Genomic DNA, 13,991 nt, shown 5'->3' with positions numbered 1-13,991 from the left:
TGGTGACTCTTGCAGTGCAGTTGTGTTGGTCTGGGGTTGGGATAAGGATGCTCATGGTCACCTGCAGGAGCACAGCAAGGTCCCCACTTGCATGGGTCTATGGAGAAGGTCCCAGACATTTCTTCCAGCCCCAGGCTGACTCCACATGGAGGGAACCACAAAGCATTTCAGCAGTTTAACATCTTCCCCAGATCTGCTTTGACCATGTTCATTCCCCAGGGAGGTGGGGTAGGAGGGCTGGTAGGCAGGGAGGGTAGTTGTGTCACCCAGAGCCTCAGGCTGGTGGAAAAGCCACCAAGTCACGAGGTACTGGGATCTATTCTTGTCCCTGCCATGGACTTCTCCTGTGACCTTGAGGAAAGGAGCCACCAGCCTCTGGGCAGCAGGAGCTGGGGACACTCCGCTGGCATCCATCCTTGTGCTTAAATGGCAGCAGAGGTTGGGCACCTGCTCCCTCCTATACAAGGCATCAGCGGGGAGAGTGGCTCCCCCTGCCAAAGCCCCAGGAGGATTTGTACCTCTTTGGCCTTTGACAAGCGCTTTGCATCCCTGCAGGGATGTGCCAGCATGCCAGCCTGCCTCGTGTCGGCCACTAATGCGATGCCCAGATTTTTCTGCATAGCAACCATAAGACTGGAAACAGGTATGAGCGCCTTAAATAAAAATTAAAAAAAAAAAATTAATAATACGGTGTTATGCAGAGAAGTGAAAAAAATGCACTTGCTCAAACCATACAAATAAGGCTATATAGGATTGGGAAGACAAAAGCTGACTAAATAGATATAGATATATAGATATATAAACATAGAGATATATATTTTTTTTACCCCCTAAACCCTAGGCACCCTTTTCCTTCCAGCCTAAACGCTCACGTCCCAAGCTGCTGCCTGCAATTAAACCAGCAACTTAATCCAAGAGGTGCTGCCACAACACAACCCAGTGACTGTTTGACACTCATTGTATCGTGTGCCCGTCATCATCTGACCCTGCTGGAGTTATAAATACAACAACAATAGAGCCTTAACTGGATTATAATTAGACAATGAGCCCAGGAGGATGGAAACAATGAACTATAAAAGCCCATCTATCCTCCCAGCTAGGAGGATCTACACACATGGGAAGCACTGGAATGGACGAGTTACCGGAACCTGTAACAGAAAAGCTACAGATTTGCCCCAAATTGGATTCAGAGCATACTCTGACAGCTCACGCTCCTGCCACCAGGTATTACAAAGCCCTGGTCGCGGGAGACCTGAGAAGCCTCGAGGTCCTGACTGACCGATACTATCAAGATGTCAACATGGTTTTTGAGATCAGTAAAAATGAGCTGGAGTGGCAAGTGAAAAGCCAAGGATCTTATGGACTCTCAGGTACATTTTCTTTAAAGGACAGTTCAGAAAAAAATATAAAACCAGGTATATACTAACCCTAGATAGGAGAGGTACAGTGCGTTTAAGTGCCTAACACTGTTTTTACAGAGCTTGTTCCCAAGGTGGCTGGTTTCTGGTTAAGAGGACAGTGCCCTGCAGCCCTAGCCATAAATGTTCAACACTTTATTTTCTTCTCTTCTGCACATACTAACCCACTGGAGGGACAGGAAGTGTAAAAAATGTGTGTCTACATCATTTTTCCAGGTTGAGATGGGGCACAGTCTTGACTTAGGCATGCTTGCAAGAGGGCTCACAGCCCAAATTCCCTATGCAGGGGCTCAGAAAGGGCAGCCTGGTCTTATCTGGCAGGAATAAGATGCTCCTAGGGAAGTGGTACCCAGTGCCTTACAACCCCAGAAGCTTCTCATGGTCCCAGATGCTCATCAGACACTGTGCATTTACAGATGGTCCCAGAGCTGCTGGGAAATGCCATGCCTTGCTCCAGCTGAGCCTGAACCCAGCTCTTCCCATGCCCAGCCCTGCATCACCCTCCTAACACACTCCTACCTAGCCTGGGTGCCTTCAGGCCCAGCCTCATCCCAGCAAAGACAGCTTTTTTTCCTCCCATAGGTGCAGGTGGGGAATTTGTAGGCTGCCTTTTAGCTCCTGCCAGCAAGGTCTTGCACACAGGGTCCCCTGGCAGTGGTCAGGGTATTGGTTTACCCAACTTGTGCCATATGAAGTCCTGCTCCTGGACGTGCACATGCCAGGTGAGTTTTGCTTCCCCTCTTGCCAACAACATTCAGAGCAGCCACCAACCTTAATCAGGCTCTTTGAAACCTCTAAAGCTGCCAGGAAGCTAAAAGAAAAATGAAAAAAGCAGCAAGATGATGTGGTTTATGTGCAAGGCATAGAGGATGGGAATGGCCCCAAGCTCTGCAAGCCCCAGGGTATCAGCCCCATTCCTTCCTCCCCGCAGGGCTGTGGTCGCTGGAGTACAAGCGGGAGCTGAGCACCCCGCTGTGCCTGGCCGCTCGCTGGGGCCACACCGCCTGCCTGCGCCATCTCCTGCGCCGACGGGCTGACCCCAACCTGGCGCCGGGGGGGCGCGGGCCCCTGCACGAAGCGTGTCTGGGGGGTCACACCGACTGCGTCGAGCTGCTGCTGGAGTACAAGGCTGATCCCAATCTGCAGAGTGATGAGGGCCTGGCCCCGCTGCATCTCTGCACCACTCCAGACTCCCTGGGGTAAGAAGGTCCCCTCCCGTCAGCATCTCCCTGCTGATAACTTCTGTCCGCATCCCCTGCATGCAGACTCCTACACTTCTGCCTCTGTGGGGTGGAAAAATGGAGCCACGGTCCCCTGCAAGGCTTCCCACGTGCTCACATGTCTACCAGCTGCTGTGGCACACTCAGCATAGCCAAAAAAAAGAGGACATTTTGTTGCCAGGCATATTGCATGGCACAGGTCTTCTTCCCATGGACAGAAGCAGCCCAGCCCAGCTCCATATGCTTTTCCTTCCTCCTCTTTTCTGATGATTTATCCCAAAATCATTACATCCTGCATCCCAGGTCCAGCATGCTTTGTCCCAGGAGACTGGTCCAGTCATGGGGCACATGAGTCACCTCAACATCCTGCCCTCCTCATCTCATGCCATCCCCATCTGTGAGGGGTGTCAGTGACAACCAGGGCACCCACTCCTTCCAAAGTCCCAGCCCCAGAGCTATAATAAAGAGACGGGGTCTGTGGAATGGGGAGAAACCCTCTCACCTTTTTCCCCCACACAAGCCACGTATGGGTCCACTTTGGTTTTTAGTTGGGCATAAGGCTCAGTCATGTGCATCCGTTCCCTTCTCACCCTGGATCAGCATCACAGAGATGAGCATAAACATTGCCTTGAAAAAATAAGCTTTTGTGCACACATGTATGTCTCAGTAGGACTTTAAGTGCCTGAATCATTAGACCCAGGGAACTGGGTTGGTGGTTTATTTATTTATTTTAATTTTTTTTACTCTTTTTTTTTTTTTTTTTGGGTTATAAAGAGCTCAGCCCCTTGATATCCTAACAAAGCCGCTTAGGGCCATAGCAAATTTCTTTGCCTACCAGCTGTAGTGAAAACGGCCACAGCTTCTGTCTTCAATCGTCTCCCCTTTAATACATAGCAAGCTGAACTAGAAGCAGGTGGTGGAGACAAGATTCCCAGTACAGATCCCGTGTATCATGGGCCAGGTGTCAGGGAAAGAGCTCTGGAAAAGAAAAGCAGACAGACAGGAAAAGATTTGCAGATGTAAATATCTCAAGCCCAGGTTATTAATAAGAGTCTCTGCAAGACCACCAAAAATCAAGTATTAATCAAATGTTGGTTCAGCCAAAAATTTAGGGATTAATCAAACACATCCTTGGTGAGATAAGAGTTAGAAGGAGTGAGCTGGGTAAAGGAGGATGCTACAAGTATCTCTCATCATTTATAAGGAACAGGTTTTAATTCCTCTACTCAAGCTCCCTTTTGACCTTAAAGCCTTCAGTCTCCAACCCCAAAGCCATCCTGGAAGACCCAGGATGAGTATTTTAGGTTTCATCAACTTGTTCTTCCCCAGTAGAGACATGGCACATAAACCAGCATGGTACGTGGAGAGGACCCATGGCCCACAGAGGTCCAGGTGTCTTCTTGTTGGCCAGGTGCTTCCCAACTTGGAATTAAAAAAAAAAAATAATAATATTATATATATAAAATGAGCCATTGTCACAAATCCCCATGTTTTTTCCCCCAGAAGGACAGAGGGGGATGGCAGGTAAGCCAGCAAACAGCAACATGGAGATTAGACAGATGCAACGTGGAAACAGCTGAGTTATAAGCCCTTGAATATTGGGGCTTTATAATGGAAATGGTGAGAGACCCTTAACTACGCTACCCAGCGCTATGGGGGCTTCTACAATAACTAAGCCTACTCCCTTGAAAGATCAAAAATTAATAGACATTTCAGACAGGTTTTGAGGTTTCGACCACTGCTTTTCAATCGCAGAGACTTTGCTAAAGTTAGAGACTGAGGAGGTCAAGCTTTAGGTAACACAAACATTTCCTCTTTGATTAGGGGGAGACTACTTTACCTTGCCTTTTTTTTATTTTATTATTTTTTGAGTAGTGGATTTTAGGTCATCCTTAATTTTTTACTGACAATAAAGAGCAGGTCATTGACCTACATAGAGAGCTATTTTATTTTTCTCCCTCTCGGTAACAATGGCCAGAACACCTATGTGCTGGGTTCTTCTGTATTCCCATATACTCGGCAATTCACCATGGGGGCAGGACTTAAAACCTTTGAGCCTCTCAGTGACTGGGATAAAAAAAAATTATCTGGGCTTCCTTCCAGCCATTTGAGCTTCAGAATCCATGAGATTTCAACAAAAAGGATATCAGAGCTTTAATCTAGGAGCTTTTTGAAGAGATGGAAAAAAAAAAAGTTCCAGTAAAGTTCAGTCTTACCTTCTTCACTTTAGGAGCTGTTCATGCCAACGTCGGCCTATTTAGTAGAGTTCCTCTCCTTGACCTCTTTTTTACAGCAGAGATAATTAACATGGTGGGGTAAGATGAGTCTCTAAATTCACTGCACTCTCTCCCTGGTGCTCTCCCGTTTCCCTCTTAAAGCCGGGATGATTAAAAGAGTCTGCCTTCATTGGCACCCCGAAAAAAAATAAAATAAAAATAATTGAGGGGGAGAGGAAGAGTTTCAACTCTCCCGGCGGTGCCGGGGGAAGAGCAGGCGTGGGGCGGTGGGAAGGTGCATCGCAGGGATGCAGGATGTAGCTTCCACCTCCCATCACGGTACCCACAGCAGAAGGGATGGCGAACGCTGCTGCGTTTGTAGAGTCCTCCTTCAGATCTGCAAGTCAGAAAAAGCTCTCTGAAGATCCCAGGTTTCCCATACAGCCAGGGAGAGCCTACCTGGAGAGAAATCCCCCAGGGCTTGCTTTCTCCAGCCTTCCACGTAGGGAAGAGGGCTCAGGCAAGGGATGAGAAAAGAAGATGTCACCTCTGCCTCTGTGTGACTTGGGCTTATGGCTGAGTAACGTCTTTGTGGGCACTTCTTCACTTCTTCTCTCCACCCTGAGAGCTGAAACCAGGGTTGTCTTGTGGCTCCTACCCTCCAGCACCAAGGGATGGGAGAGACATGCTGAGATGAATCAAAGCAAGAGAAGACTCAGTGTCCAAGAAGCTCTGTGCAAGAAACGGTGGGATAGGGATAGAGCACAAGAGGGGCCAGCTCAGGGAGACAGGATGGGTTTTACTTAGGGAACACGAGATGAGAATAGCTCTTCATGGGAGGAATTAGCAGAAAACAAGAGCCAAGCAGGAAGGCAGGTACCTAAAAAGGCAACTCTATCAAGATAGCAAGGCTTTCAAATGCCAAGGAGATGAGCACTAACATGCCATTGGTGGACCTGGCTCTGTGGCACCCTCTGGCTATTCCAGCATCAGCCCAGACACACTGCCCTTTTGGCTGCAGGAAGGAAATGTGACTACAAATAAAAGGACCACAGATTTCAAAAGCCGGTATTTAGCATCATCTAGTGCTAAACCTCACCCTCTGCTCCATTTAGCACTGCTAAAATACAAAACTCAGAGCATTTGGAGCCATCATTTTGGAAATTTGTCCTCCCACTGGGGAAGACCAGCTCCTTAACGGGTCCAAAGCAAGAAACAAAGAGCCCAAAAGCAGATACAGAGCACAACCTGAGGCATGATCCTGCTCTTTGGAGGAGCTGCTTCCCAAGTTGGTGTGACTAAATGAAGCTTTGGCAAAAAGACAGTGTAGAGAGCGATGATGCTCCTGGGCTGGTGTTCGCCATGCAGCAACAGAGCAGGCCCCAAGCAGGTACAACCAGCCCTTGGCAGCAGTGTTGCCATGGTTCACTGGTGGGTTTGCAATGCCACAAAAGATTTTCATCTGTTAAAGAAAAGCAGGCTTCTTTTCTCCTTGTTGTGGGAAATTAATAAGAATAATCCTCAGATTCAGAGCCTAGCTTGGGGAAGGTGGTTTTTCCAAGCGAGATCAACCTGTATTAGATCACAAGCAGATGGACGCCATGAAAAACAACCAAATGAAGGACAGGAAAGCATCACTCAGGCCCCAGGGAGAGGGGAAAAAAAAAAAAAAAAACAAACAGGAGATTTTTCCTTAAGAAGACTGAGGGCCTGAGTGGGTTTTTTGGACAGGAATTTCCCTCCAGCCTCCAGTGCCTCAACCTCCTGCTCCTCCTGCTGGTTATTCATCACATCCCATTTCAAGTTGAATCCCACTTTCCCAGCCTGGGCATTTTTCATCCCAAATTGAGCAGCACCCCACCGAGCCATGCTGCCAGCAAGAGGGCAGGGGAGGACATGTCCTGCCCAACATTGCACAGACATCTGCCCCATTTCTACTGATGGGTGAAGAAGGAAAATAAAACCCACACTGTTTTATCCCGTTTATTTGAGACAGGACCCCAGGCGCAATGTAGACCTGCAGAACAGCAGTTATCACAAATTAGTGTGATTTTGACCTAATGAGCAACTTGCCCAAGCAAAGAGACATTTGAGTGTGTTACCCATCACTCACAAATGAGTTAGGAAGGGTTTAGAAGCGAGTACAAACTAGTCAGAATTAGATCTGCAAGAGTGACTGTTCGAAGGTATCGCTCCCACTGGTGATTGCACCAGGCTGGATGCAAACCAAACAGGTTTACTTTGCCATCCTGTGTCTGAATTTCTGCTGAACTAAATCCATGGCCCCTTGCAATATTCCCAGAAAATTAGAGAGGAACCCTCAAAAAGCAGCATCAATTGAGCTCTATTTAAGGGGACTTTGTTCTAATCTGATGATGAACAACAGGACATTAATTAAATCTAAAAATTTAAGGAAAAAAAAGCTAGAAATGCTGGTAAACTTTAGAGCACTGAGCTAACCAGTGAAGATTAGAGGTTAAAATAGGAACATAAATCCAGCAAACATGAATGGCATCTACTCAGCACCTGCTCATGCTCCATACATCCAAATGGGAGGCACGTGCTCCTCACGGGGAGCCCACCATTTACATTAACCAGAAGAGATCATCCCTTATTTATAGCCCCTCACTAACATTCCCTCTTTGCTGAGGGAGGACCATCCAGGGGAAAAAATGCAAAATAAACCAACTCAGGTTTCTTCTAACCAGTTAGCCACTGAACTTAATAATATATAAAAATAACCCTTCGGGAAAACAGCATCTGGAAAGGGTAGTATTTCCATTCTGGTATTTCTAGAAGAATATTTGACATGTCTAGCAGGAGGCCAAGAGGAATTGAACTCCCTGTAATTAAAATCCCATCCACTCTCACTAAGGTAAACCCCTGTGGCAGAGCGAGGATGCTGGGCTGGAGGGGCTGGGCACAGCTCTTGGCTTTGCCAGGCAACCCATAATGTACCAGCCTTCACCTGGAAATTCAGGGCAGGGGAATATTCCCTCTCTATTGCCTCTGCAGGTGTAAACCTCCAGCCTGGACTCTCTTGACACACAGCACTTGCCAAAACTGGTACAGTGCTTGTGCTCAAGGGTCTCCAGGCAGAGCCAGCTCCTTGCCTGGGAAGAAGCAGAGATGCTTTAAGAGTGAACTACTAAAAAAAAAAAAAAAGAAAAAAAAATCCTGGACTAGACTGCTGCATGTTTTGCAACCAAGTCAAAATATATTTTTTCCATTTTTCCCTGCAGAACCATCCCTTGGTTTGCCCTGGATATGTATTTTAGGTGCAGAGCTAACCATGACATTAGGATCAAGCTAACCCAGAAAGGTCCCTAGAGAGTCATTATAATTAGGGCTACAAATTCCCTGCTGTTGACAGTAGACAAGACCAGCAAATATGACCGGTCACAGCGTGGTTTGCTCCAGAAACAAACACCTTCCAACAAGGTTTTACTGACCAATAGCAGACAGCAAATGCCAAAAAAAAACCCCACAACTCAGCAAGATAAGCCATTCCTTGGGAAAGGGTTTCATCACAGTCTTAGAGTAAGAAGGGCACTGTGAAGTAAGGATCGGAGGATTTTAGGTCTGGCACAACCCCAAACCCAATCCGCTCACCCACAACTGCATCCCCAGCAGAAATCATTCACCGCAGCTGCCCCAGCAAGGTCCGGTACAGGCTGGCAGCACCTGGGATCATTACACCTGCAAAGGCTGTAAGACATGGCCTGTCCCCACAGATCCTGCAGGATTTTTTTTCCTGGCAAACTCAGGCTTGCTATGCATGGGAAAAACAGCCCAAGGGGGTGTTTGCAGATCCTGCACCACCAAGGACAGTGAGTGTCTCACCAGCTCCTATCAAACCTTGCTGGAGGTAATGCTGCAGGTTCAGAAACGTTCAAGTAGATTATTACTATTATTACTATTCTACTATTATTGTTTTCCCCACACACATTAATATTAATCTGGGACAGAAAAAACAAGCAATGCCCTAGCAGCATCCTTCCTCCCTGGGGCTCCTCTTCTTCCCCATCCCTCCTGCTGGAGAGCTCAGGCTGGGACTCTGCTCCCCCTCAGCTCCACATCATTTCTCTTCTATATCAGCCCAGAAACTCACTTAGAGCTCTGGGCGATACCTGAGCTAGAAGAAAAGCTTATTAGAAGGAATGAAACAGACAGGGGCGGGAGGGTTTGAAGGTTGATACACCTCCCTAGGCTCCAGCCAGCCACTGCTGAGGCTTTCTAAAGAACTGCTCTTCCCACATCCCCAGCAGCATCACTTGGGAAACTCAAGCTGGCTACATTTTCAAGGTCTCACTTGGACCACATATGGGTCTGCCCCCACCTCTACAAAAAATAACTCCTCAATGGCACAGCATTGGGCTCAAACCCGTGCACTAACCTGGCTGTTGACAGCCTTTCCTGGGCCATGACATTGAGCCACACCATCCCCAGCAGCTCCCAGCAGGAGGAGGAGCAATCACCTTGATTCATTTAGACTGGCTGATCAAATCCATTTACTCACATATATTAAAAATAAATAAATAAATGAAACCAAACACATTGGAGCAGACCTGGTATCTTCAACCTCCATCTGTTGTCAGAAGGATGCAGGCAGAAAGCTCTGATAGAAACCAGGGTCCCCACTTTGCAGCAGCCATGATACCTCTTTGGAATCACACACAGTGATGTTAGAGAGAAGGAGAGGGTGGAGCAGGAGAGGGAGGGTTACTTACCTTGATTTATTCCTCCTGGGAACTGCAGGTGCTGCCACTCCATCGTCACAAGAGCTGAGTGCCCAACAAGCCAGCAAAACTCATTCCAGTAGGCTTAAACCACCTGGAAAGATGTTTCTGTTTAGGATAGGCAGAAAAAATGATTGTTTAGTCCTGCCTGGAGTGACAGCCCAAGAAAGGTATTTGGGTCCCTTAACAGGAGAAGAGGAATCTATTTTTATAAACAAACAAACCCACACCGAGCTCTTCTCATGCACAGAGGTGTTACCAAGCATTTCCCACCATGTCAGCTTGCTCACAGCACAGATCAAGGTGAAGGATGTTTACAGCTGAGAAGCTCTGTGGATGTCAGCCAAGGGGTGGGATTGTATAGATCGTCTCCATAACACCCCAGGGCTACGCCTGTGCCAGGAAATAAAACTGCAGCCAACAGACTGATGGCATGAAGATGCCCATCACCCTGTATGTCCTCATCATGGCTGGATGCATCCCTCACCAGCTGGGACAGACCTGGCTGGCATGGCTGACCGTGGGCACTGCTCTCAGTGCTGCCTGGCCACCAGCACAGCCAAGACAGTGATCACCATCCCTGGTGGGTCAAGGATGGTCAGGGTAGTCAATGATGGTCAGGGATGACCATTCATTAATTATGCTGGCCAAGGGCAAGAAGGAGACATTGCCCAAACCACCACCAGTACCATGGCCATGGTGTGCACCAGGGCACAGAGTCACCCTCCTCAGCCTCTGCTGCTCTGAGTGCAACAACTCCCATGGAATCCCAGCTCCAGCCTGATCCCCATCCTCACCCCACATCACCTCCCACCTGTCATCCCCCAAGCCTCCCACTCCAGCCCGCATCCCCCAGAACCCATCTGTGCGGTGCACCCCCCAGCCTCCCCATCTCTTTGCAGATGTGCCAAGCTCCTGCTGAGACACAGGGCCACTGTTGACCTGCCCAGCGAGGATGGAGGGGAGACAGCACTGCACGTCGCAGCCAGGCACTGCCTCTGTGACCATGCCCGCCTCTACCTAAAGTACGGGGCATGCGTCGACGCGCGTAGCGCACGAGAGGAGACAGCCCTCAGCATCCTCTGCGGGCAGGCACTGGGCACCGGCGAGGACTGCCTGCAGCTTTGCCGGCTGCTGGCTGCCCATGGTGCTGACATCGATGCCCGAGATGAGACGCGGAGGAGCCCCTTGCACAAGGCATGCGGGGCCGCCAACGCTGCCCTGGCACGGTTTCTCCTGCTGCGCGGGGCCGATGTCAACGCTATGGACTACGGTGGCACCTCCCCGCTGCGCTGCGTGCTGCAGAGCGCTATCTTCAAGCAGGACATTAGGCCACATCGCACCGTCCAGCTGCTGCTCAACCATGGGTCCCAGAAGATATGGCCTGCTGCCTTCGTCAAGGTACTGACCCCAAAGCAGCCCCTGGATATCCCCTCACACCCAGGATTTTGCAATTAGGGTCAGGGTGCTTTGGGAAATAAAAAGATGGGGGGTTGGGATGGTTTGGGATAGGGTCCTGGTCCAGACGGGGAGATGGGACCATGGCATCGGGGCTGGCGATGTTGATGAGAATGATGGAAATGAAAACACTTGCAGCGTAGCAGCAGGGAAAAGCAGGCAGGGTGAAGGGCAGGATGGAACCAGCACAAGCATGGGGGACCAGCAAAGAGGATTTTTCCTGCCTGGAGGTGTCAGAGACAGGCCTGGGACATCAGCCATCAATGCAGCTGCTTTATGGCTCTGCGTTTCATTAATTTTACATCAAACAATAACAAAAATATTATCCTGGCTTATCACGCACAGCCAAAAATGTAAACAATAAGCAAGGGATGCATCCAGATGAAGAAGAGCCAAAGCAAGGCAGGTCTTCTTACCACTTCTCACTTGGAGAAAGATGTCCAAAGCATGCCAAGATAAACTCTACACCTGCATCATACCAACATGGGAGTATCCCAACCTGGATCGTGGTAGGGAGGGATGAGCCCCAGCTGCAGCACATGGATGCTCTGCCTCTCTGGGACGTGCATCTCTGCCTGAAATGCTCCCATTGCCCACAACTAGGTGCTGAAGTCTTGTGCGGCTGTGCCAGAGGTCATCGAAGTCCTCTTCAATTCCTACTCACAAATCCCCATCTCCGAGAAATGGATTGAGGCCGTGCCGGAAGAGGTGTTTCAGGTGAGATGGCGCTGGTGGTTTGGCAGGGTTGGCTGAGCCCTGAGGAGGCAGTTTTTCACACCAAAAGGTTTTTTTCCCATGCAAACTTCACTTGGGTGGAAAAAATAAAACAACAAAAAAAAAGAAACTAGTCCTCAGGGCGCCACCACAAACCCCCAAAGCAGCTTTGCATCCCTTTAGCTCCCTCAACACCAAAACCCCCATCCCTGCCCCTGGCCTGCAATAAGGGAGTGGAGCATCTCCCATGTGAGGAAAGGCTGAGGGAGCTGGGGCTCTTTAGTTTGGAGAAGAGGAGACTGAGGGGTGACCTTATTAATGTTTACAGATATATAAAGGGTGAGTGTCATGAGGATGGAGACAGGCTCTTCTCAGTGACAACCAATGGTAGGACAAGGGGCAATGGGTACAAACTGGAACACAAAAGGTTCCACTTAAATTTGAGAAGAAACTTCTTCTCAGTGAGGGTGACAGACACTGGAACAGGCTGCCCAGGGAGGTTGTGGAGTCTCCTACTCTGGAGGCATTCAAGACCTGCCTGGACACATTCCTGCGTAACCTCATCTGGGTGTTCCTGCTCCAGCAGGGGGATTGGATTAGATGATCTTTCAAGGTCCCTTCCAATCCCTAACATTCTGTGATTCTGTGAAAATACAATCCCAACATCTGGAAGCAACCCTGGAGCCAGACCACTGCCTGAGAGGAGGCCACATCACTAATTTTTAAAAACTTGTCCCCAGTGCGCAATAGGTACGGCCAGCCTGCTCTTGAACGATCTGGGATGGCTGCCTTGCCCTCACAGGTCTTTGATTAGCTTGACTGCAAGGGAGGACAGCAGCTGAAACGCAAATAAAGCTCTTCAGCATATTACAGAATCACAGAATGTTCCATGGGATGGGAGAAATTATTTCTGTTCCAAGCTAAGGAAAGGCTGAGGCTGCACAGACCAAGCACGCTTTGTTTCACCCTCTTAGAAACAAGTGGGTCTCTTCTATGTCGTCTCTAAGGATTTCTGTAAGGATGCTGCTGCCCGTGGGCATGAAAGCATCTCCCCAAACCACACCTGTGGTGAGACTAGGTTTCTTCACGTGTGCTTCCACAGAAGAGTTCCTCATCCAGCCTTTCCTTGCAGGAACCGTGTCAGCGCACAGACCCCTAACCCACGGGCAATCACCGATGGGTTTCTTAACCCCTCCCCTAGGATCTTCATCTCAAAAGTATCTCTAGCTTGTGTGGCTTAATGAGGAAAAAAATAAAACCAACCAATGCTCATGCTTTTTCTCTCCCCCTCTCTCTTTGCAGCAGCACCAGCTATTCTATGAGTCCTTTTTCCGGCTGGCGGGCACAGTCCGGTGCCTGCAACATTTGTGCCGCTCCGCCATTCGGCAAAAGTTTGGCAGCAAATGCCATCGCCTGATCCCCTTGCTGCCTGTGCCCAAGCCTTTGCACGATTACCTGCTGCTGGAGCCCGAAGGAGTCGTGCTTTGAAGGGCTGAGAGGAGCCAACCAAGGGCTGCCATCCTGCCCTCCCTTCCCTCGTCCTCCCTCGCTGTAGCGCAGCAGCATCCATTTCTGTCAGTCGAGCTAAGGAGCGCCGGTTTTCATGATAGATGGTTGTTTTTCAGGGATTTATAATGTAACTAAAATGTGCTTTCGGCTGTAACTTTGTATAGATTTTTTTTCTAATTGTGCTTTAAATAGATTATAAAGAGTAATAAAATGATTAGTAGCTGTTACAAGCATGCTGCAGATATGAATAATATTCATTATAAAGGATGTCTGCAAAGCAGCGGTGCTCCTCAGGTGTGCAAAGGCAAGCACGCATGGCAGACGACTAAAATCAGCCCACGTGGGCATCAAATCGCCTTGGATAGATCTCCCCCATGTGTGGCACAAGCAGAATTGGAACCACAGGTACAGCACAGAAACTGTTAGCAGGATGCAATATCCAGTGGCATTAATATAGACTGTAAAATAGACCAAAAATCTATTTTTTTAATGTAGAAGACACCAAGAAAGAGCTGGTTACTCCCTGCAGGACCAGATGCGGGGGGAACAGTGGCACAGCCCCTACTTCTCCCAAATTCCCATGGTCCAAGATGCACCACTACCTCCTGTGGCAATCACTGCTCCAAGGCCGACACGCAGAGCAGCTGCAAAACCCGGTGTCAACCTGAAGGGGAGGATTTGGGGCTTTCTTTTCACGCTGTGACTTGGCAAAAGGTA

The 13,991-nt window shown here is 48.9% G+C and overlaps 1 protein-coding gene across 1 annotated transcript; it reads left to right on the top strand.

The window, feature by feature from the left end:
- Nucleotides 1–762: 762 nt before the first annotated feature.
- On the top strand, nt 763–13,471 carry ASB18 (ankyrin repeat and SOCS box containing 18). The gene is made up of 5 exons (XM_082056372.1): nt 763–1,370; nt 2,350–2,617; nt 10,496–10,994; nt 11,655–11,768; nt 13,068–13,471. Exons 1-5 carry the CDS (start codon nt 1,115–1,117, stop codon nt 13,251–13,253), a joined length of 1,323 nt encoding a protein of 440 aa, XP_081912498.1. The 5' UTR covers nt 763–1,114; the 3' UTR covers nt 13,254–13,471.
- The last annotated feature ends 520 nt before the right edge of the window (nt 13,472–13,991 follow it).

This window comes from Streptopelia decaocto (genome assembly GCF_964273445.1).
Source record: "Streptopelia decaocto genome assembly, chromosome: 6".
In the NCBI taxonomy this organism is placed as follows: Eukaryota; Metazoa; Chordata; class Aves; order Columbiformes; family Columbidae; genus Streptopelia; species Streptopelia decaocto.
This window is presented reverse-complemented; position numbering and strand designations above follow the sequence as displayed.

What these genes read in the sequence shown, in the direction of transcription:
- ASB18 (XM_082056372.1), top strand. Translation starts at nt 1,115, where the DNA reads ATGGGAAGCACTGGAATGGACGAGTTACCGGAACCTGTAACAGAAAAG. An exon ending in GGCCTGCTGCCTTCGTCAAG is followed by an intron (nt 10,995 to 11,654) that starts GTACTGACCCCA and finishes GCCCACAACTAG; the next exon opens with GTGCTGAAGTCTTGTGCGGC. An exon ending in TGCCGGAAGAGGTGTTTCAG is followed by an intron (nt 11,769 to 13,067) that starts GTGAGATGGCGC and finishes CTCTCTTTGCAG; the next exon opens with CAGCACCAGCTATTCTATGA.